Below are 25,402 nucleotides of genomic sequence, written 5' to 3'. Positions count from 1 at the left end.
GCCTCTGCTAATCCGGCTCGTCAACCAGCTCAAGAGGTCACGGTGCAGGATGATCCTCGTCGCACCTGCGTGGCCGAGGCAGATATGGTTCCCGGACCTTCTGGACTTGTCAGCGTCCCCGCCGATCAAGCTGCCGGCGGACGCGGATCTACTCTCCAGGGAAGGAGGCGCCATCCTCCACCACGACCCGAAGTCGCTGAACTTGCAGGCCTGGCTCCTGCAGCGCTAGAGTTTGGAGGATACGACATACCGGCCGATTGCAGAGAGGTTCTTGCAAAGGCCAGGGCGTCCTCGACTCTTAAATGCTACGGACACAAATGGAAGAGGTTCTCTGTCTGGTGCCACGCACAGAAGATTAACCCTCTACGGATTACGGCTCCCCAAGTACTGCCGTACCTGCTGACGCTGGCCAAAGCTGGTCTGGCACACGCGTCCATCAAGATTCATCTTGCTGCGATCTCCCGATACACCAGAACCACGGGGCGGACGTCCTTGTGGTCTCATCGTCTGGTGAAGGAGTTCATGAAGGGACTGTTCAGATCGTTCCCGCCGGTGAAGGCTCCGGCCCCGGCGTGGGAGCTCAACGTGGTGCTGACCAAGCTCATGGGACCTCCGTTCGAGCCTCTGCACTCGGCCCCGTTGAAGTTTCTATCGTGGAAAACAGCTTTTCTTGTGGCCATCACCTCCGCACGACGAGTGGGAGAGATCCAGGCCCTTTCCTGCAAAGCCCCGTACTTGACTTTCCACGACACGAGGGTAGTGCTCAGGACGCACCCCTCCTTCATGCCCAAGGTGCCGTCGGACTTCCATCTCAACGAACCCTTGGTGTTGCCTGTGTTCTTCCCGTCGCCTTCGTCGCCGGCTGAGAGGACTTTGCACTCGCTGGATGTGGCTAGAGCGCTGAAGTTCTACGTAGACCGCACGAAGTGTTTTCGGAAGACGTCACAACTCTTTGTGAACTTTGGACCTGTCAATCAGGGGAAGGCTCTCTCGAAGGCTTCCATTTCCAGATGGCTCTCCGGCTGTATCATGTACTGTCACCGGTTGGCAAACCGACCGCTGCCTGGCCGTCCGAGAGCCCATTCCACCAGAGCGATCGCAGCTACCACGGCGTTCCTATCTGGTGTGCCCCTGCTGGACATATGCAGGGCTGCTACGTGGAGGTCGACGCACACCTTCACGAAATTCTACTGTGTCGACCGGGATTCCAGGGAGGAGTCCAGGGTCGGCCAAGCAGTGCTGCGCAACCTGTTCGCCTGAGGTGAGCCTGGTGAGGAGGTAAGATGCTTAATGTTGAGTTGATGTGATGCTTAATGTTGAGCCTTTGCCACCTCCCGTGGTTGTGCATGTGTGTACTGCTATGTATTCTTTATTCATGAGCATGTGAATCCATGCCAGACCCCATGCTGGAGAAGGAACAAGTTACTTACCTGTAACTGTTGTTCTCCAGCATGGGTCTGGCATGGATTCACATGCGAACCCTCCCGCCTACCCCTCTGCGGCTCTTCACTTGGTCATACTGCCACTTCACGTGCTTCCAAATCTGAAGATGGCTGCCAGAGGCGGTGCTTAGGTAGAGGGCAGTCATTGGCTGTGGTCAGTATGACGCAGAGACCAGTGATTGGTTATTACTACGAAAGACAGATCAGAAACGAAACTGATACTGGTTTTTTCTTTACCGAGGATTCCCAGCCTGACGACGGGGAATATTCATGAGCATGTGAATCCATGCCAGACCCATGCTGGAGAACAACAGTTACAGGTAAGTAACTTGTTCCTTATACAACAAGTAAATTGTGTTTCAAAGTGCCCACATGCAGAAGGGAGGGAACATTGGATTGAAAACAATATATACACTGGAGGATAAAGATGAGTCTACTAGTTTTTGTGAGTATTTAGAACGTGCAAGTGCAGAGAGAAGAGGGAGTGGTGGATAAGTGCTGGAGTGTCCGTGCTCGTTGGGGAGCAGCAGATGTAAGTACCAAGTGCTGGGGAGCATTGAGCTGCAATAAGTGGGTAAGTGCAGGCCTACAGTGGCGCAGGCCAGTGGGTGCCGTGGCAAGTGCTGTGTGTAGGCAGTAGCTGAGGCTATTGGGTGTGGGAGGCCAGGGCCCGAGGACACAGGGAACTCTGGTCACCAATCACAGCGACTCTGAAGTTAGCAGAGGAGGGAAGAAGGGAAGGAGGAGGTGAAAAGGGAAGTCTTGAGGAGCTTCCGGAATTTGAGGTGGTCCTGCTCAAGATGCAGATGAAGAGGAAGGCGGAGGCTGTTCCATATGAGGGAGCCAGCTGAAGCAAGAGAACAGAGTAGGGGATGACCTTTCAGTATAATAACTACTTTACAGCTCAGGCGGGTTTAGGGTCTTAATAGTGAGGGACCATTTGTGTATAGGTATTCCTGTAACTCATGCTTCTTTTACTGTTCTTTACACATATTTTGTTGTCTGAGCACGTGGTGATTGATTGAAGGAGGACACTTTTTGTCCTCACATTTACCTCCCGGTGCCTCGTTTTGTCTCCTTTTTAGTTGGGGATGGCCAAGGCGAACACCATAAGCTATAGTGAGGAGCAAATTTTGGATATTAATAATAATAATTTAGCATTTATATGGCGCTATGAACCCTCAGGTGTCTGAGCGCTGCTTATTATTACCCACACTGTGTGGTGCTCATTTATCGACCTCGGGAGGATGAAAGGCTGAGTATTGCCCTGGCGGGATTCGAAGCTGCGTCAGCAGGCTCTGCACAGATGTCGAAGCGAGTGCTCTGCTTTTAAAGGAACCATCATTGTTTGATCAATCAGCCACTGGACATATAACTCAAGGGTCAATAAGTGCAGATGAGTTACTTAAATTGAAGAAAAGGGGGTTCTGCACGGAACTCCATGGACATTTTCTTAGAGAATACCTGAAGTCCAATGTTATTCCAGCGGGACGAGTAGTTCGGAATGAACCAGGCCTGTTCCTGGAAAACGAGAATTCCAAAACTAACTTCAGTTACATTTCAACTAAGTGCAGTAGAGATCTAATGGTGCTGACCATCACGACAGCACAAAGATTGGGAACAGTCATTCAGAAATAATTAGAGTCAGGAACAGAAATGTAGGGAAAATACACCAATTGTGAATTTTCAAGAAATACGTAGGGAGCTAACTAATCACTTTTAAGACTTTAAGGCAGCAACATTAACAAAGAAGGCTAAACAATTGAATAAGGATATTCAGGAATTTAAAGCTGAGAAAATAAATCTGTTTCTAGCAGCTAATTTCTTATAATTATGTGACGCTGAAAGGACAAAAAAAACATAAGTAGAGGCCCACAGAAGTGAGTGACCTTCTCTGATACTAGCAGTGACTCAGGGGAAGACTAATACAATTGCAGATACGAACAACCTCTAAGGGGACGAGGACAGAATCAATTTTTAGGCAGGGGCTTCCCATTTGGATACCCCAGTGAGTTTTTCAACCAAGAGTATCAACCTTGGGAGGCAGGAGGAGACAGAGACCCCGGAGGATTGTATATCAGTAAGAATGGGGCAACAGGAGTCGAACAGGGAACAGCACGGGGCGCTACCAGTTTTCAATCTTTCAGGAGTGACGTTAACGCAAGCCCAGATACAAGTTCTAGCAAAAGGCCTGTCGTTGGTACCAACCAATCAAACAGATTGGTTTACCTCGCCTTTAGAACTCAGGAAATTCTTTAGAAAATTAAGGCTGAAACATTTATTTCATGAACATGAAACAGAGATTGGAAATGAAGATAACGATTTGGATATGCTGTCATCATTTACACCCCAAGACAACCAAGTACCAAAAAAATTATTACTTTTTGAAAGTTGTATACTAGGGGACATGAAGAGACTGAGAACTCAGAAAAAGAGAGTGAGAAACAACTTTTCCATTATGGAACAGGAAGCACTTCAAGTGCTTAGGAATGATCAGAGACTGATAATAAAACCAGCGGATAAGGGGGGCGGCATTGTATTGTTTAATAATACCCAATATGATGAAATGATACAGGAATTATTACAGGATGAGGAAAGTTACAAGCTTCTAGGCAGAGATCCTACACCCGAAAATTTTTTTGGGAAATGACTCTGTTTGGTGTAGATAGATGTTGGATCTCTAAAAAGGAATTTGAATATCTCAACTTCTAGGAACAAAGAATTCACTCATTCTATGCATTATCCAAGATACAAAAAGATCAATTTAAACCTCCTCGATGACCATTAGTCTCAGGATGTGGTTCGATATTAAAACCATTATGTAAATGTGTTGATATTTTTCTGCAGTCCAAAAGCCAGGAGACTGTATCCTATATTAAGGATACCATGGCAATGATCAAGATCTTTGAAGAACTATGATTTTATCCAGAATGCAGTTTCCTGATCACAATGGACATTAAATCACTCTACAAATATACCCCAAGATGATGCCATTGAAAATATCTGTCAAGCATTGACACATGGAACAGTACAACATGGGGTTCCTGCGGACTTTATAATTCATCTCATGAGCCTAGCACTTAAGAAAAACATCTTTCAATATGGAAAGCAATTTTATCTGCAAACCTGGAGGGGAACAGCTATGGAAGCAGCTTTTGCCCCAAGTCTGGCAATTTTATTTATGGTAGCCTACAAAGAGGAATTCATATTTGACTGAAAAAAATCCATTTGTACATCCAATTGCTATCATTATATAGACAATATAATCTTCATATGGACAGGGGACCAAAGCTCACTACATGATTTTTTCAACACCTTGAAAAGTTTCCATACAACAATCAAATTCACCATAGAATTTGACGAACATCAATTATGTTCTCTGGACCTGAACATTCTGGTGGAGGAAGGACATTTAAAATGTTCACTATGCAAGAAAAGTATGGATAGGAACACAATACTGCATTTCTCAAGTTTCCATCCGAGATCATTGAAAGAGAACCTACCGTACAGTCAGTTCCTACGCCTAAGACATAATTGTACCTCAATAACAGATTACTATAAGCATGCTAATAACCTTAAGAGTAGCTTGAAAGAGGTTATCCGAATAAATTAGTGTTGCACGCTCTGAAGAGGGCTAGATTTACACCAAGGGAAACACTTGTAGAGCCTAAGGAGAGAGACAATGCCGTGGACGAACTCCCATGCGTTACCACATATGACACAAATTCGTATCAGATCAAAAAGATGGTCACAAAATATTGGCCAATGGTGAACTCCTGTTTAGTAAATGTGCAACTACCCCTTTTTGCGTTTAAAAGCTCAAAAAATGTAAAGGACAAACTGGTCCACTTGAGACCCCAAAACTGAAGGCAAACCAAACAATCTGGAACTAGGAACTGCGCCCCTTGAAGGGCCATTTCCTTTGCGGGTTGTATAAGGCTTGTAGCTACACTAAAAAAAACGGACATTTATGATTGAAGATAAGACATGGGTACTACGTTACATGTCAAACTGCAAAACATCAAATGTAGTTTTACTGTATTAGGTGCCCCTGTGGTCTGCGATATGTGGGCCAGACAGGAAGAGCAGTCAATATCAGAATTAATGATCATTGTTCGAGAATTAGATGTAAAAACATTATAACCCCACTTGTCTCACACTTCCTTTAATACCTGCATACAGTGAAAGACCCTAGATGGTGGGTACTGGATGTGGTACAGAATCGAATCGACCCATTGAGAATGGTTCTGAGAAAAGTGACCAGGTTAATTTTTTATCTAAAAACACTGGAAAGGGGGTTGAATGAGGAGATGCCAGCCCTATAGATACTACTGTGGCACCTTGACCATCTGCTATGGGGGATGGTTAGTCATGATTTCCTTTGTTTAATATCTGTACAGCAAGGGATCATACTCTCCCGGCTATATGAGTGCTTTACCAGACAGAATGTGGAATCGCTTCCCAGAGTGGTCACACAGAGTTTTGTAGCACTCGACAGTTATTGAACGTATCTGCTTTTCATGACATCTTTTGCAGCCCCCAACTAGGTTCAACCAGCTGTATCTAGCATATGGTTTGCTCCTTTAAGCTTATAATGTATATAGTCAAAGGATTCTAGATGCCCTAAAAACTTGAATGCAGTACATATTCTGAATATTGGTACCGCTAGTCGGACAATCCAGCATTTGCTATTAATACGATAGTGCAGGCATTTGGCCATATCTATTCCACTCCAATATGGCAGTTTGAATAGACTGTCTCCTGATGTTATAAATAGGGCAATCGAGTTGTCTAGCTGATGCTAGCCGGAACCAGAGGACGAGCACACTTCCGGATGCAGATCAGATAGAGGACATGATACTGTCCCATTTAATCAGTAAAGTATTATCACCAATACCTTAATACATACTGCCCATTTTTTAACATATACGGCGACGCATTGTCATAGGTGGTCTCACGCATATATTTTCTTAGTCTGCCTCCTTTGCCATCTTTTTCTTTTCCAGTAGTCAATGTGACGTGGGCTCTTACCAAAGTTGGCAAAAGAGCGAGTGTGTCTAGGAACCCCAAATAGTTACAACCCGATCTAGGAAGTGGTGTAGATGCGCAACTGTTGAATGCCCTAGACATAACATTTTGGTATTTTGTATGTATGTATACACATCTAGCCCACATGGTACGTACTCACTAAGGATTGCTTTCACATCTTGGATGTATTATTAAATGACTAGTGAGACGACTCTGTGCGTGCACATATACACTATTTCTAAGCTGGCTCTGCTTTCTATATTTCACTTTTCGGCAGTTCATGTGACGCAAGCTTCTTACTAAGTATGTAATAGAGAGGGAGTGCCTTGGAGTTTTAAGTAGTTCTAATCCAACATAGGAATTGGTGTGACGCGGGTGTTACGAACACTCCACATGCAAGGCTTCAAGAGTTTACATGTATGAATGCACATTTGGTCTACTTGGGACTGACTCAAGATTGTTCTCTCACCCCATATGCTATACTAAATAGTTAGCAAGATCAATCTGTATTTGTTTTATTATACAGCCAACAAGGGACTACTCAGCCCAGTTAGGAGCGTGCAACAAGTGAAACCTATTCCTTGGTGATCTGGATGACTGCACAACATACCGCCAGGTTATGGCCATTAAATAGAGATATCAATATAAAGGAAGTGACAGAGATGCTCCCGGTCAATTGATCTGCAATTTGTATCCGTTCCCCTTGTCGTGGGGGTAAGCATAGCATGGGTGGTTTGAGTATTATGTTGAGTGCACAGTGGGTTTTTTTTTTTTTGGGTGAGTGTTTCCAGTCATTTGAGGCCTAATGGTAATCGGGCCCTTTTACATTTGTTTTATGTTTTTAGTTATAGTCCCTAATGTCTGAATTGAATCATTGTTACCTCTAATGGGGCACATCTGTGTGTTTTCTTATCACTCTACTATTCCTCTGGTGTTGGTTAAAGAAAGTCCATTCTTTTTCGGTCCTGAGGAATGCTAAGTTATATCAACATATCGCTGAAACGTACAGCCCAAGGGTGTAGAAATTACAAACATTGGAAAAGACGCAGTACAGTAGCAATGTTGAAAAATATGCTATACATGATACGTAGGCCCCTGAACCTATTAACTATTGATTTAGGTTTGTTGAGAACTAGTTAGAGAGGCATGTACCATGAGTAGGCCACCTTAAGAAACATGATTGATGCACAAGCACTTCATGTAGGTTAACTAAGCCCCTGCTGTGAATGTAACTGTTATTTTTTTGACCGTATGCAGATTTGTGATTTGTCGATTTTGTTTTGTATATTTGTGAACATGTATTAATTTACTATGATATGATATGATAGGTTATTTATAACGCGCTTAATACCCAGAGGTTTCTAAGCGCAGACCCGGAGATCGAACCTGTGGTGTTCCGTGTCGTCTTGTTTCCAAGGCGAGCACGTTGCCACTGAGCTATCCTCCCGAGACAATATTGGTGAAAAAATAAATACCTTGTCGGGCACAAGGATGAAATTAATATTGACACATAAATGTGTTTGATTTCTCCTATTGGAGTCAAGAAATCCTGCAGCATAAATTAGATTGTCAGGACGAGCTCCTAAAATTGTATTTGTAGTTCGTGCTAGTGACACTGTGCATAAACAGGAATTGGGTTCCATTGCAAAATAAGTTTCCTGTCAGGACACTCAACTGTGCTTTGTTCATACTTCCTCGCTCCTGAACAGGGTAGGGGATAACCTTTCAGTATAATGACCACAGAATGCAATGCAGCAGTAGGGCGCAAGATGAGAGAAGAACGCGCACACCCAAATTCGAAAATGAAATGCAGGTCACAAAATGCAATGCAGAAGGGGTAGAATAGGTGAGTCAGAGAATACAGATTGAAAATAGGCACATTTTGTTTCTGGTTCAGAATCTGTTAGAGGAGGAGGCGGCAGTGGAAAGTTCAGCCATTGCTCACTTGAAGATCTGAAGAGATCATGGAGGTGCATGGGCTATGGATCATGCAGGTGCCAGATGTGTCTGGGGGCTGCTTCATAGTTCATGGGGGAGCCCTCCCAGGCCCGGACAGGCACAGACGGGGTCTTCGATGGAGGGGCTGGCTTCGCCTGCCGGCGTGTCATGATTCCTGCCCCTCATGTCCCCAGCCCTCCAAGATGTCAGGCTGGAGCCAGGCCATGATCACCTACATGGCCCTCAAGGGCCTCTCCATCCCTCCAAAGACCTGCTTGGAGTCAGACTTGGCGCTTGTGGCACCAGACTCACTCACTCCCATAGGATAACATTGGGGATTGGACTTGTAGTGCATTGATGGGGACAAGATGGATGACCCCACGTATTTTGGTTCCCAGAACTGCATGTGCCATCTAGTCTTTTGAGTGTGGTTCAGCCCAGGGACACCTGGGATACCCAGAGACTATTTAAGCCACGCCCAGGCTGAGAAACATGGTTTGTGTTTTCTGCACCTGCAGCGCGACACTCAGTGTTCGGATCGGTCTCCAGTAGGCCTGCATCTTTCTTCTGCACTCAGCTCCTGCAAGAACAAGAACACCGTTGGGAACAGCCTTACCTTGCAGCACTTCTGCCCATCATTCATCGCTTCTTCTGTTCTGCGGGCATCTTCGGTGGTGTCATTCCCATCCCGGCATGCTGCTTCCTAAGGAACAGGGAAAAGAACAGAAAAAAGGCATTAGTAAGCATTCAGCAAATCTTTGCTTATTTTTAAAGATTGTACGAACTTCAAACGCTTACCTGAATCCCAGCCGCTCTGGGGGAACTCAGTCTCTGGAACTTCTCATCCATCTGCAAGAGGGAGAAGACACTCCAGGTTAGCATGGAAACATCTATAGGCGCCGCATACCGTGCTTATTCATCGCATTTCTTCTTCATAACCGGCATCCACGCTGAAAACGTCACGGCACCTAAAAGACACAGAAAAAGAACTCAGTTCAATACAAATACGAAAGTGTCGCATTGCGCATCACGCTCTCACTCACCTTCAGCGCTACTCATCTCAGCAGCACATCGCCATCCCCGGATGCCGGCCATCATCTAAGGAAGGAAAGGAACTAAGTTGGAGAACTGTTCAAAAGACTCATTATACTTACCTGTCGGACTCTTGCCAGTGAAGTAACTAGGCAGCAACGAGTCTGCATCAATCAACACGCCCCTGCGCTGGAAGCAGGACGGAGAGCACCCTTTCCAAGAAAACAAGGTGAGCTGTGGATCAAAGGGAAGGGTTGGACCCCGGGGAAGAAGGGGTTCAAGCACACAGAGACAATAGGGAGTTAAACTCTACCAATCCTGTGTTTCAGGCCCAGTCTCCAGTCGAGTAGACTCCAGGGAAGGGTTCGAGGTCATAAGAGGTCAGAACAGGCTGAGTGACGTCCCTGTGGATACCAGGTGAGCGTTACAGGCGCCTCAGATTGGCTGATGTGGGGTGAGGCAGTCAATCACAGAGGGGACAATGTTGCAGGCAATGGATGACTCCTCGGCCCTAGGCAGGGCTGTCCATCTTTAAATGTGTCGACCTCACCAGTAATCAATATTGGTGAAAAAGATATGTGCCCACATGAAGGTTCTAAACATTCACGGATGCCCCCAAACAGGAGCGCTATGCTGTTAAATTAATAGCACTTCAGCCAAGGATATTTCCAGCACGTCACCTGCTAGACTGCAACTTTTTATGTCTTTTCAGTTTTTCAGTCCCCAGCCAGTGATGAAGCTCAACCAGGGCTTACTTCTCGATTATAGCTGCAAAGCTGCTCCAGCAGCTTCTGGTGGAGGGAGCTGGTGGTGTGAGCCCTTCTCCTTTGTCTTGTGGAATGAGGGAGTACGTCGTCACCCCTGGGCCTAAATGTGGGCCATCAGATTGGCAGATGTGGGGTGAGGCAGACAATCACATAGGGGGCAAGCTTGCAGGCACTGGTTGGCTCCTCCGCTCTGTTCAGGGTTGGCCATCTTTAAATGTGCTTCATTCCAACCTGCCCCACTGGCGAAAGGCTCATCCGTTCAGTGGTCCTGCAACTGCCGGTGCTAGGGAAAAAGAGGTAAAACTATGGTCATTGGTCATGGTGTCTCGATATATACTGGCTTTTATGTCTTGCCTGACTTGAGGCTCCCAGCTGAGCCAACCTGGAGCCCTTGTTTTGCCTCCTGGTGGCAAAAAAATGGTCTGAATACAGCTTGCACTGCAGATAGAAGATAAAAAATGAGGCATCTGTTGGAGGAAGGGCTTAATCCAGCCGAAAGAACATTACTGAGTGTTAAGTAATTTGTTCATCCAATGCAGCGCTACTTCCTGACCTGATGAGACCTAGCCACAGCATGCAATACAATGAAAAAAGCCTGTCCCTGAAATGGTTGGTCACTGAGATGCAACGCAGTTCATACAAACCTCCAGGATCTAGTTCTGCCTTTGACGTGGCGACCGTCATGTCTTTATAGTTTTTGCATTCATTTTTGCTCAATGTTTAGGTAATGATTTGCGCATTTTAAAGTGATCCAAAAATAAATATTGTTAAACAAATTTCAAAATTATCTGAAATGTATTCAAAATGTTAATGCGGTTGAATATGATCTTCGAACCGCTAAAAACTAACCGCTGTTCTACGCTTGCTTTTCTAGCTTCCTGTGATGTCATTTAATGTGAATAATTTGCCGTTCACCGACCCCATGCTCTCCGTCTGGTCTCAGCTGGTAAACTTAGCAGGAAGCAAGCTTGAAAAGCACAAAATGAAGAAAGTGCCCAGTCATGGTTTAACGGGTAAGATTAGTTTAATATTCTTCAAGTGAAAGTAAGTTTTTGTTAAATGTTTATTCATTTATTTGATGTTTGTAGTGACTCTGGTGCACATGTTTTGGACCTGCAGGGTTGTTTTGTGAGCCTTTGATCCTACAACTGTTGAGCATGTTGGAGTTAATGATGTTGCAAGCTCATTCATCCGGATGACTAACTTCTTTTTTGTATGTTCTATTTAATGTAACAGACCAAGTGGACCTGGATCTCCTAAGATGCCAGCAGTTGAAGCTGTATGTTTTAAAAGCTGGTCGTGCTCTCCTTTCACACCAGGATAAACTGCGGCAGATCCTCTCTCAGCCGGCCATTCCAGAATTGGGAGTAAACACCACAGGTGCATTAGTGTTTTTCTAAACTTCATAAGTAGTGTTTTTACAATGTATACGTGCCAACAGTTGTGCAGTAATATGCATGTGAACACATCTCATGTTGACAAACTTTTTGTTCATACCAAATGTATCTATTTCCCATTTGTCCTTGGTTGGGGCGGCAGGAGTTTGAGATGTAGATGGTTGAAGGACCTGGAAGTGGTCTAAAGAGGGAGGCCAGACTCAGGAAGACGGGGGAAGGAAGGAAGGATTTGGAGACCAGTTGTAACATGGTTTTTCTTGATTGTAGAATGTCATAGGTAAAGCAAATTCTTCTCTAGAAGGTGCTGGTTGGTCTATTCCCAGGGGCGGCTACCATTTATAGCATCTACTCTATGATGTAAATAACTTCAAGAACAGATTGAGCCTGTATAGATTAATGTATACCAAAGAATGGCAAATGGAAGAAAACAAAAGAAATCCTTGACACATTTTTACTGCGGATCCTCAATATCTTACTATCCCATCATTAGCATCAATATCCTACTACGATCACTGTTTGTCTTTATATTAGTACTGCATGGATACCTGGCAAATTCATGCCATTGCATGTCTTATTTGCCATATGAGACATTTCTTTGTGCCGGATGAAGGCTGGCCAACCTACACTATTGGCTTTGTTGGGCAAAGTTTGCATGCAGTACCCTCTGGGAACACTACAAACAACTCTGACTGCAGCTATAGGAAAACCAACCTTTGGTATAAGCTTGTACTACACAGTTTTGGTAGCGTGTTGAGCAGCCAGGCTTATCTCAAGATAATGCTTCCGCTAAGGCATGGAATGACCTCCCTCTGGAACTTAAATGCTTAAAGTCGACAGATCTCTTCAAGAAGAAATTAAAAACTCTTCTATTTGCTTGAATCCTGATGTATTAGCTATGATCCGGATACTACTATTCTGCTTTGTCTGATGTATGTCTCTCTTTGTTGTACCCTTAAACCCACGGGTCCATGGAATTGCGCTATATAAATACTTAAAGTAAAGCCTCCTTCCCCCATAAGAATGAGCAAGACCAGCGAGGGAAGTAAAACAGAAGCTTTTACTGTCCTCCTAAAGTCAGGTCAGGGTTAAAAAAAATAAGCAAAAATACTGAGGGTCTTTAGGAATCTATGAAGGGAAAGGTGCAAAAAGAAAATCTTTCGTAACCCAGCTTAAGGTGCATTTCCAGAAAAAACACAACGGGAGTCAGAAGGCTGCCAGGCTAGCGTGCAAACAGCTATCATAAAAGAGGGGTTGGTGAGTAAGAGCTAGTTTTCATTGCCTTAAATGGTGTTTGAAATGTACACTGAGAAAACTTCAGAGGAAAGGTTCCGGAGAAACCCAGATCTTCCAGGGCATCTCATAGTTAAGCCAGGGATTTAAGGGAGCAGGTGGCTGGGCAAGGCAGGTTCATAGTGATCTGGGCTTGGAGAACCATATGAGCTAACCCTAAACATGATTGATGTGTATCTAGAGCGCATACAACAAAAAGGCAAGTACATATTGTTAGGGTGCCCCAAGATGGTAAAAAATACAGAAGCCTGTTGGAGAGAATTCTCAGAAATGTGCTATTTTCCTCCACCTTAGAGACCACCAGCAACTTTGCTCGATTTTGAGGACTTGATTTTTTAACCTGGAGAGAGTGAGACTCTTTTTTTCCACTCTCTCATGTATTTTAATGTGATATTGAACACTTGTTTCTTTTGGTTTAAGAGTCTGACAAACTCCATAGGCATAATCGTTTACATCGTGTCACACAGCACCTTCAGTGCAGTGACACAGGGAAGTCTTTCAGATTTCCAAAGGTTTAAATACCTTCTCTGGGATAAACTACTGTTTTCCAGAGCAGTAAAGTGAAATTGACTTTACTTACATTGTAACTATCTAGACCCAGTACACACTATCTTACAATAGAGTGCTGGAGGGGTTAGCTAATATCCCCTTTGGTTACCTAATATCCTCTTTGGTTACCTAATATCCCCTTTGTCTAGCTTCTCATGTAACATTTTTGTACCCTTTCCTCGATGAATGACTGGTGGCAGTGGTTTCGTTTTAACTACCATATTGTGTCTTTACTGCGGGCTGCGTTCGCAGCTTCAGTAAAGCACCCAAGGGTGCCATTTTTGTCAAAACGGCCCGGTCTTCTTTTTTCACCATTTCTTTGTGGAAAGGACCTTCTTGAGATTTACTCTGCGTGCCAAACCAGGTTTGGTCCCATTGTTCGCTTGGCCTTTGGCGGGATTCACAAGAGCAGTCCGCCTCTGGCTCCAGGGTGTCTGGGGTGGGCAGGAAGTGAGGGAGGTGCCTGAAACTCCCTGTGCCTAGTCTCCTAGGAGACCCAAATGCACTCTGTAGTGATTGGCTGGCTGACTTTCCAGCAAGGACAGCCACCCTGCTGGGTGACTGACAGCTAAGCTGGAATAAATGGGAGTGAACTGAATAAAATACAAGGCTTTCGGCTTGGAAGGCAGTCGACCACTGGACGAAGGAACCGAAGAAGAACTTGAAGAGGACACCTGCTGCAACTCCGGGACTGTTGGTTTGCCCAGTGAAGACCTGCTGCTGTGCTGAAACTCCAAATTCGTATCGACAGAGAAGCGCCTGCAAGGATGACTTCTCCCCCCAACTCCAAAGTAAGCCACCTGGACATCCTTCAGAGCTGGTTGAATTTCCAGAGTTGCTTCTGGAAACCGAATAGCCATGGAGAGGAACACCAGATTGTGTTCATTGCTTTTTAAGTTGGCCAAGAAATCCAGGAAGATCCTCAGGACTCCCAGGAAGCAGGACTGACTGAGCCTGAGCCCCCTCAACAGAGTGCGGGACCCCAGAAGCAAGGAAGATCCATTTCGACAGCCAGAGTTCGAGCAGCGCAGTCTCTGTCCCAAACCCCTGCCTAAATCCAGATTGGTGTTTATTAAGAATGGGAAATGTATTTAGATGGCCCACAATTTGGATATAAGCCACCCAATCTAGAATTTTTTGCAGGAATGGGGTATTGCTGATAGGCCTATAGTTAAGCGGAATGTCCACGGGTAGGCCAGTTTTTTTGAGGATAGGGGTTATCCATGCCCTCTTTAAATCAAGGGGCACGAACCCTCCGCAAGGGATGAATTCAGAAATGTACAGATGGCTTCTAGCAGAATTTGTGAGCAAGTTTTAATGATGACAGCCAAGCAAGGATCACCCTTAAACTTTGTAGCCTTGAGCTGCTCCACTATAATAGCCAATTCAGCACCATTCTAGCAGAAAAACTGAATTGAAGGAAGGAAGGGCATCTGATAGTAGTCCCATCTAAGCCTTCACCTGCTGCTATAGTTTGACTTTTTTTATGGGCAATAGCTGCCATGATATCATTCATTTTGCCCTGCATGGCTTCCTGAATCCTTGCGCACCATCGTCCTTCACGAACAGGGCAGAGTCAGGCGAGTGTATATTTTCTTGCTCCTTGAGGATCCTAAAAAGCTCCTTTACATCTGACTGTGCATTTTTTTTTGCATCAAATATCGCTAGCCTGTATACTTTGGCTGCTCCTGTATAGGCTGCCAATGCAGAAGGGGTAGGGTTAAGTTTCCACTTATAGAAAAGTTTAAGTGTAGAAGAAATAAGTTTCTTTAATTCCGGGGAGAACCACGAGTTATTTTTTGCCACTTCGTTGCGCCTTCTCTGTTTTAATGGAGCTAACGTGTTAGAGATATTACCAAGATTAGCAGAAAGAGACTTTGAGAGCTCATCGGATGATTTAAGATCAGAAAGGTCAGCCAATGGGCTCAGCAGGGGTTCAATCCATTCCAGTGTAAGGTTCTTAACATTTCTAACTAGCACAGCTTGAGCCTTTCCACCTTTCACTTTTCTGGGAATCCCGCCTGAGCTGTGAATTGCACAAAAAAGTGTTCTGACCAAGGGCAGGGCTACACTTGAAAGTCCACAGAAACAACCTTGAGTGGATACCCAGTCTAGAGTATGCCCCAAGCGATGGGTGTGAACATGGATCTTTTGATCAAAACCCAGGTTGGTTTGGGCCACAGTGGCTATGTTGTCTTTTTAATGCCGCAACCAAAAGTTAAAATCTGCCAATAATCCGTCAGTACACAGCGTTCAAAGATGTTTCTAGCTGCTGCAATAGCTGCCACTATGGGGGGGGGGGGGGGTGGCCAGCTCGCATGGCGTGAGGCCGCAGCTCCTTTGAGTTCCTGTACGAGATCCTACATTAGATCCTGTTGTAGCGGATAGAAACTTAGATTTCTGTACCTGAATGCAGTAACAGAAAGAAGAACCCTTCCCCGATCACCTAGTGTGCTTCCTGACGAAAATCGGATCTGGAGAACCGCTGCTGCGCTCTCTTAAAGTGGAGCTACTGCGCCCCACAAAATGGCGCTGTCGGCTTGAAACGCTCTCCCTAATGCGTGGGATGGCGTAGAACATTGCCCCGCACTGGAATCGCACAGCGGAGCCGACACTTCTTCCCCCACCAGTTCATGCAACACCGAACAGCCTTGGAGCAATCCCCCGTCGGCCCTGCCGTAGAGGACGACATCAAGAAACACAGCAGCACACCGTCTACACTGGGCCGCTCCTAGACCGCCAGGAGTGAGAGTCGAGGGGCGCCCTCTGCCACGATAGCACACACCAGACCACTGCCCAGGACCCGTGGAGGCGAACTGCCGAACCCACAATACACAGGTCCCCGACTTTGAGCCCAGCGGACCGCCCAGAGGACATCACCCGAGCGGGAACATCGTTGGCGAGGCAGCAGGAGATCGGAGCAGGAAACAGCAGGTACCAAACGCCCCCACACTGCCGGCACCTTAGTGTCTGGAGAACGATTGAGCTGCATGATCGCTGAGGTCTGCAGAGACTCGCACGCACCTGGCAAGATAGCCCGAATCCTGCTCACGCCACTCGGGACACAATATATAATCCCACTGTAAAGGGGATTCTGTAGGCTGCCAGGACTGTCGCATAAGCCCCGCGCCCAACTGTAGGGCCCAACTCACCAGATGCCCCATAAGCATCTACCCTGAACCAGTAGACAGCTGACACACCAAAATTTGGGAAGGTACCCCCCCTCCACCACTACGTACGGAGACCCTCATCAAGTATCACCGGCTCAGATCTGTAACTCCTGGGGCCCCGGGGACACCAAGTGTTGAACATAAGGATGGCACCAGACAATTAAGACTGCCAAACTAAGGACTCAATTGTGCAAGGAGCTTCTTTGCCAGTACACACCAACTAAACCGTGAGGGGTGCACAAAGTCCTGCTGGTGTACGAACGCTGCCAGATCCCATCCAAACAGCCCTGCGCAAACTGACACATCAAAGCGCTCCCACTGGGGACGGGAAAACCCACAGGTGCTACCAAGACCTCACTTGAGCGTCTGAACTATCATCTAATCCCACAAGACCGTTTAATCCCTGCCTAACTCACCAGAGGGGATACCTGCTGTTAAAAACCTCGCCCTCGCAGATACGCCAGCAAGCTGCACAAGTTGGACAATGTCCTCCGTAAGGCACCACGGATTCAAATAACATCCGACACAGACCACACACTGAACAGCCGGAGGGCTCATTTGCCCAAGCTCACACCCACAACACTACCGCGATAACTATAGGGCACAGCTCCTGGAATCTGGGTGCACCCGGAGGGAACCGAAAGTAAGGAAACGCTAGAAGAATCAGGGGTCGGACCCACAACACAGCAGGCTCGGGCACTGAAGGGACTCTCGCAAGGATGCATCTGGTCCCTTCCTCAGGCGCCAGGCACGACCACAAATAAACACATTTGCACCCCACGGATCACTTAATTGCTGACTTCATACCAGCATTCTCCTACATTTCTTGGGTTTCTTCCCCCAATTCAACTGGAGATGCGACACACTGTCCTGGCGAAGCAAACACAAGTGCCACATCACAGGAAGCCAAAGGGACTCCACCGTCAGACCCCACGACCTTCAACTGGAGATGCGACACACTGGAGGCAAAGCCAAGCGACAATAATGGACTCCTTCTCAGCAGCCGAGATGAGACAGCAGCCACAGCAAGAAGCAAATACACACCTAGAATCGCAGCCCTCAGAAGACTGCGCCAAAGACGACCATGTGCTTCAGGCTCTCGGAACATTCATAGACGTAAAAATAGACGAGGTCAAATCTGCCATGCAATTAATGCGCCAAGATGCCCGCAATTTAACAGAAACAGTAATCATGGCGGAAGCAGGACTACAGGAAAACGTTGAGACCACGGCCGATCTGAAAGCCAGGGTGCAAGAACTGGAAAAGGTGGCAAGACTGGAGGCGAGGTCCGAAGACACAGAAGGGCGCGCCCGCTGCAACAACATTTGCATACTCGACGTTCTGGAGGGCATGGAGGGATTGCACCGGACTGAATTCATAGAGACCATGTTACAACAGGAAATTGGTGCCAGCCAGCTATCCCAGGGCTTTGCAGTAGAGTGGGCTCATAGATCCTTCCAAAAGAAACCACCACTGGGTTTGCACCCACAGACCGAGAAATAATACTCAAATATTCGAGAGAGGGAGGTGAAATCAAGAGAGACGACTCCAAGATTGTCATTTACCCGGCTTACACACCTACGGTACAGAGCTCAACAAACTCCTTTGTGCTGATAAAGACAAGACTCCGGCAGTTGAACCTGAACCTTAAATATATGCTGTTATATCCATCTCGCCTCAAGGTGCTCTACAAAGGGAAACACCAGCTGCGGCTAACATGTGGCTAGAGCACAACAACCTGGTCAGCGACGGGGAGCCCATCACATGCCCGACTTTGAACCGGTGGAGTTGGGGGGAGGGGAATATCCTGAATCAGAAATCTGTGCATAAAGAAGCGACAAGAGAAATGTCGAATCCTGCATCATCGCTGCAATGTTGTTCATCCGCTGGTTCGTACAGCGAGCCCGCGGGGACACATGCACAGCGCACTTAACCCACCTCATAAGAGACCAGTGCAGGCCTGTTGTTAGCACACCACTCGCACCAAATGCCCCGTATGGGCCCAGGTGGCGCGGTGGCACCCGAGCGCTACCGGACCAAGGCAGTCGCTGGGTGCAGTTACATGTTTGTGTTTTCTTCGCTTTGTTCATCATAGTTAATGTTCCGTTTGTGAAGTCTCCGGGAAGGGAAGGGGAATGCCTGAAGGGGTGGAGGGACTGATTGGCACATGCTGTGACACCCGAAACGCAGGAGGTATACACAACAAGGCTGTCAACATATTAAATAATGACCCCAGCGGGGCGGAAAAGACTCTATTCTACGCACAAACATGGTAGCACAAACCAGCGTATTAACTTGGAATGTAAGAGGATTGGGCACCTATCTAAGGAGGAACTGAATTAAATACTTCTTGAACAGGAAAAAGGTTGGGATAGCCCTACTACAGGAAACCCACTTAACAAAGGAATCAATGGTCAAACTACAAGAATGCTGGGGGATCGGGGGAAGGGTTTGGCGCATCGTTTCCAAGTATGCGAGAGGGGTATTCGCGTAGATAAGCCCCCAGGTACCTTTCAAACTGGTTAAGGCAGAGACGTATCCGGAGGGCAGATATATGATAATCTGGGGTCACATAGAACAAATTGAAACATGCATAGTGAACTCTTATTTCCCCAACTGCAACATCCCGGCTCATCTGGATCATAAATGTACTAAGCTGACCCAATACAGGAATTAGTTCTTCATTTGGGGAGAGGATTTCAATTGTGTACGAGATCTAGAGCTAGACAGGTCCGCCCCTCCATTACACCGAAGAACAACAGTCTCCACTGCATTCGACTCAATAATAGTAAATTTAGACCTAGCAGACGCCTGGCGAGAGTTTCACCCAAGAGAAGAAGGCTATTCATACTTCTCATCCCCACACGGCCTCTACACTACGATAAACCACGTCTTTGTAGGGCGAGAACACCTCCCCCAAATAGAACTAGCACAATATTTGGGCCGATCCATATTGGATCATTCACCCCTGCTGGTTGAATGGAGAATGGTGGCGCCCAGACCCCCAATCCCGTTATGGAGTATGCCCACCGAGGCACTGAGCGATCTAGCCTTCAGAGAGGACCTTTGGGACTCCCTGGAGAAATACGTGGAGGAGAATACGGGCAGCATAACCCGAGTAGGCATGGTATGGGAGGCCCTAAAATTGGTGATATGGCAAAGGCAGGTTACATCAGAAAACTATTGTGAACAGAACTGGGAGGAGGAAATCAAAATGATAGAATCTGCGGCCCTAGCAACAACACAAGAGGAAGAAACTCTGGGCCGAATCAGAGGTGAATGCAAAGACATGGGGCAGATTAGCCAAATTTGATTATACCACCAGAACTATCAGGGCACATACGGAGGCGGACAGACATGGCCGCTTGCTTGCATGCCTCTGCAAGAGGGAACACCCCAAACACCTAACCACTGTTTTGAAGGATGCAAGCGGAACGCTCCAGCAGACACAGCAGTGTATCAATGACACCTTCAAATCGTTTTACACTCATCTATACTCGCATGACACACCAGTTCCCCACGACGAAATCCAAAGCACGCTTGTTAATAGGGCTCCCAAAATTGACCCCTACACAAGAGAAAGCTTGGACTCTGATATCACCACCCTGGATATTACGGAGGCAATACGGTCACTGGCTACCATTAAAGCGCCTGGTAGTGACGGGTAGCCCGTGGAGTTTTATAAAACATATGAACCAACTCTCATGCCACTACTACACAAGGTATATCAAGAGGCATATGACCTAGAAAGCATGAGGGAGACTCTCGTGGTCCCGATGCTCAAGCCCAGGAAACCAGCAGATGAGTGCGACTCCTACCGCCCGCTTGCAATGCTTAATTATGATATTAAGATATTGACCACAATCTTAGCCAAGCGGCTCTCTAGGCAAATGGGTACGCTGGTGCATGCGGACCAGAATGGTTTTGTGCCTGGACGCAACACAACAGCAAATCTCTGCAGACTTCAACACATCATGGCCCAGATAAATCAAGAGAAAGGCTCCTACGCACTATTATCATTAGATGCAATAAAAGTATTCGACTCCATATATTGGGAGTGGCTTGCGGCATCCCTGAGGGATTTTGGATTTGTGGAGGGATTCATCAAGTGGGTGAGGATCCTATACACTAAACCAAGGCTAAGAGTGAAGTCAGGGAGGTTTGTATCTCAAGCGTGGGCTATACGCAGAGGCACTAGGCAGGGTTGCCCGCTGTCCCCCATGCTCTACATATTGAGCCTAGAGCCAATAGCCATATACTTGAGAAAGCAATTCTTCGATGCTGGAATACGGGTGGGTGGGGTGTACCACATAATCTCGTTATACGCTGACGACGTCCCATTGTATGTAAGAGATCCACACCTGAACGTGCCCAATATGCTAAGAGTCCTGGACAACTACTCCAATGTCTCAGGCATACAGTTTAGCAGACCGAAGTCCTGCCTGTTCCCTCTAGCGGACTTAAGAGGCAGGAAGGTGGAGGACCTACCTGCGGTGGGAATACAATGGCAACCGGACACATTTAGTTATCTGGGGGTCAACATACTACACACACCAGAGCTGATGCACAAACACAACACCAGAGCTGCAAACAAGACACTACGCAAATCCAATAGCTTTTGGTCCAAACTCCCTTTATCTATGATGGGCAGGGCATCAATAGTCAAGATGATTATTCTCCCTAGGTTCCTCTACCACTTTCAAAATGTGTACTACTACATCAAGGCCCCCTTCTTTTGTCTGCTCGAAACACTGATCCAAGGGTTCCTGTGGGGATCAGGTAGCCACAAGCTAGCACTGACCACGCTGACCCTACCCCACAGAGAAGGAGGTATCCAACTTCCAGATCTGGAAAAGTATTATCTAACAGCACAACTCAGTTTCGCGGCCCGCTGGTTGTCAGACGAGGTCACGTCAGAAACGACACTACCCCAACACCTAGTGGCCCCACTACACTTAAAAGAACTCATCTGGGCCCCCCAGAATTGTCTAAGCAACGCCCCTATGATAGTAATACTAGGGAGGCAGATATGGCACAGAACCAAGACACTCCTACACCTGGAACACTCTTACTCACCCGAGATCCCCATGATGTCAGACTTGTGGAGGACCACGTCAGACCTTGCAAATATTAGTCTCTGGGAAAGCAAAGGGGTCTACACATGGGGAGATTGGTACGAGAGCTGAACTTTTAGTGACTTCACCTCACTTCACACCACGGAGGGCATGTCGGCAGGCCAATTCCTGTGGTATCAGCGGATCAAGAAGGTTGCGATAGAAAAATGGGACATGTGGCCAGAGGAACCAACAGAGAACCCCATTGTAACACTGCTGTACAATCTAGGTGATGAATGGAGAATAGTGTCCAGAATATATAGCCAGCAGATGGATAAACCTAACCCCCGAGGCATCCAATTGAAGTCCAGATGACAAACAGATTTGGGACAAGCAATCAGACAGGGAATGGGAAAGGGCCCTGGCGTTCCCCAAAGAAGTGTGTAGAAACACCAGAATTCGATTGATACAGTTAAATGTGCTATATCGCACATACATGACTCCTAACGGAATGGCTAAGCTCAACAAGCAGGCTCACCCCACATGCACATGGTGCAACGCTGAGCAGGCTGGACTGATTCATATGTTCTGGGAGTGCCCCAGGGTACATTGTCTCTGGTCCAAGGTGGAATATACGTGTAAGAAGGCCAGGATAACGCGGTATGAATGGTCCCCTAAGGAATGCCTATTAGGGACTTAACCCAGACTGGCCAAGGTAAAGCATATTGCGAAATTCATGGACATGGCATGCATACTAACCAAAAGGACCATAGCTATGGCATGGAAAACGGCTAACGGCTCACAGTATGCTGCATGGTATAGGGAGCTGGAAAGAGGGGTAGAAGCCAAAAATAAAGCATGGGAAGATGGTGTATCCAAATCCATAGATGGAGAAATGATGTCATTTGATGCATGGAAAGCCCTGACCTGGACCGTAATCCACCCCACAGACGATAAGCCCACCTGAACAGAAAGCATTCATTGCAGAATGGTAATCCAATATTGACAGAACTGCCTGAAACCTCTCTGCTCACAAGGTCCTGCAGGGACTGGCACTGACCGGCTAACCTTGTTCGCACCAGCGCGTTCGTGCTTGAGTTGCGAATATGTACGCCTTAAAACTACAATCCAAATGGTAATTGTAGTTCTAACGGTGACGGAGTGCATGCACAGCTAATCTGCTCCGATTCAAGTCGCATACCGTGAATTACAAAATTAGATATCACAACAACCACAGGACAATAATCAGAGAGCGGCAAGTGCTATATAGACAGCAAAAGCTGGCAGAAAAATTAAATCTGCTAAAAACGAGTGACAAATAAAAATGCTAAAACAGCGAGAGTACAACCAAACAGAGGGTTTAAAAACAATCCAGTCTAGTCCCTATGGCTGTCAGTACTGAGACTTTGGGCCTCATTCCGAGTAGGGCGGTAAGGGTTAACGGTCACCGGTAACGAGACCGGTGCCATTAAACCCTTAACGCCCTACTACGAGTTCCCTTTGCGGGTCCTTCCTTAACGCCAGCTTTTAGCAGGCGTTAAGGACGGGACCCGCAAAGGGACTTTAGTGATAATAACGGTACCATAATTTATGGTACCGTTATTAGCGCCTTCCCCATTCCCATTGAGCCCTATGGGGGCTCGAATGGGAATGGGAATGGGGAAGGGCCCTGGTGAATGGGGAATTACTGGTCCCTCCAACCTTGGAATGGACCGGTAATTGCTCCATTCACCAGGGCGGAGTCGGAACGATTTTGGAGGCAGCCATGCTGCAAATAGCGGCGTGGTTACCTCCAAAGTCGGAATGAGGCCCTTTGTCTCTCTTTTGGAATTCTTGTATGTTTACAATTGCACACATCACCTTGCAGTGTAGTTATTCTACTTTGTTCCTTATGGCGTTTTACCTTATGGCTTTTTGGTTACTTTGACGATGTGCCGAAGACAAGCTGGTGACAGCTGTGTGAGCTATATAGTTAATTTGATTGTTAAGGAGATGTATCATTTTTATGCTTCATCCCCTCTCGTAGTGATACCGCCAGCACTTTGTGCTGGACTTTTTTCTTTCAACCCTGAATGAGAGGAGTCTCTTTCCTCTCATTCATTCTTGTGGGCTCTGTCTTTTGGAACTCTATTCTTTGTATTCTACCTGTGCTATGGAGTCTGTCTGCGCTATAGCTCTTAATGGCATCTGTTTTTACAAACTGCAGCACACAGCTCCGTATGGGCAGTGCTGCTAGGGACCCTTGGGGTCCTTGTTTAAGATCCATTTTCTGTATCAAGTAACTACAGTTCGTAATGTTAGAGAGATACTTGGTATCTCTCTCAGAACTCTATATCCTGAGAGATTGGTACCCACCACCTTCAGTGGAGTGCCAAAGGGATACCTAGAATCTCCCTTCTCTCTGCTCCCGTGACTTATTTTTTTATGTCTCATAGACAATCATCTAGTTATGGCTGGTGGCCGTGGACGTGTTCTACCAACTATTGTGTATTTTTTATATCGCAGGCTATTTCCATAGCCCCGGTAGTGCATAATGGGGGCACCAAAGGACCAACTTGGTGCCTCCTTTTCTTTTTTCGCCATTACTAGCGTGGTTGTTCTTGGTTAGCCCTTCCTCTACACTTCTGGGAGGGGTAGGTCTATGTGTGTGTGTTGCTTTGACGGGAACCCTTCGGTATCCCAGTCTAGGCTCCAGAGTGTCTGGGCAGGCAGGAAGTGTGGGAGGAGTTGTTCACCCCTCCCCCCCCCCGATCTTTGTCTTCCAGAGTGCCTGAATAGGTCCAGCTCCCACAGGGGGTCTGGCTGTCTTGATTGGACAACCAAACACAGCTTTCTGTAAAATGCTGAGAGAGATTGCAGAGGAGTGTGCTGGAACTGTTTTAAAAAGGTGAAGCTTCTGGAGTGAAAAGCAAGTCGACCAATGGAAGCTGAAGTAACCGAAGACCACCACCATACACCTGCAGACCCTTGGCAACACTGTGAAGTGACCACTGCTGTTCTGACCCTGTTTTCTGTGTGACAGAGGGTCTCCGACGAGGACTCCTACCCTTTGGATAGTGGGAAACTGGTCCCAACACTAACTTTGAAACAAGCCATCTCCCGAGGTCCTACGAGCTCCGAGAGCTGCAGAACTCCATACCAGGAGACCTGCTTCCCATTTTGAGTGCATTTTAGTGGAAAGGCCAAATCCGTCCAAATCTTTTCTGAACCGATCCAACTCGCCCAGATCCCCTCGCCAGAGTCTGGGACTGCATGAAGCAAAGATTAACTGGCCGATCCATGTCCTTTGTTGGTGCTGCAGAAAAGGCGCCAAACCCTCAGAGTGAAAGAATTTGCTCAAAGTCGTGCTACAGGTCCTCCCTCGAGACTGCTGCCAAGAGATCCCATCCATTGTGTTGCCTTCAGTCATCAGACCAAGAAATCCGGAGGTCGGGTCTAGAGCTGCAACATCGTGCAACATCCAGCACAAATATTTTCTTCTACCCTAAGGTACTGTGGGGAAAAAGGTATTGCTTACCTGGTTCCAGGAGTTTGCTTCAGAGCGTTGGGAGTGCAAGTAGAGGTGACCAGGGCAACCCCCTCTTACCTCAGACCCAAGCCACTGCTTGTTTCCCCTTCTCAAGTCCGTTTTAAGGTTTCCCTTGTTAGTTAACTTGCTGCTTCAATAATACTAGTAACTGAAAGAAATCCACAGGAACTCTTCGTGATTTGCTGCTTGTCAAGACTTCAAGCCCT

General features: G+C 46.7%; 1 protein-coding gene across 4 annotated transcripts in view; it reads left to right on the top strand.

Annotated features, from left to right (window-relative positions):
- Positions 1 to 25,402, top strand: part of HERC2 (HECT and RLD domain containing E3 ubiquitin protein ligase 2) — a 2,956,340-nt gene that overhangs the window by 1,357,512 nt on the left and 1,573,426 nt on the right. For all 4 annotated transcript variants that reach the window (XM_069636605.1, XM_069636607.1, XM_069636603.1 and 1 more), the window contains exons 43-44: positions 11,082 to 11,220; positions 11,444 to 11,587. In XM_069636605.1, the coding sequence (XP_069492706.1) occupies positions 11,082 to 11,220; positions 11,444 to 11,587 (283 nt within the window). The remainder of the gene's footprint in view (positions 1 to 11,081; positions 11,221 to 11,443; positions 11,588 to 25,402) is intronic.

The sequence above is a fragment of the Ambystoma mexicanum genome, chromosome 7p (assembly GCF_040938575.1).
Source record: "Ambystoma mexicanum isolate Mex_15411 chromosome 7p, UKY_AmexF1_1, whole genome shotgun sequence".
NCBI classification, from domain to species: Eukaryota; Metazoa; Chordata; class Amphibia; order Caudata; family Ambystomatidae; genus Ambystoma; species Ambystoma mexicanum.
This window is presented reverse-complemented; position numbering and strand designations above follow the sequence as displayed.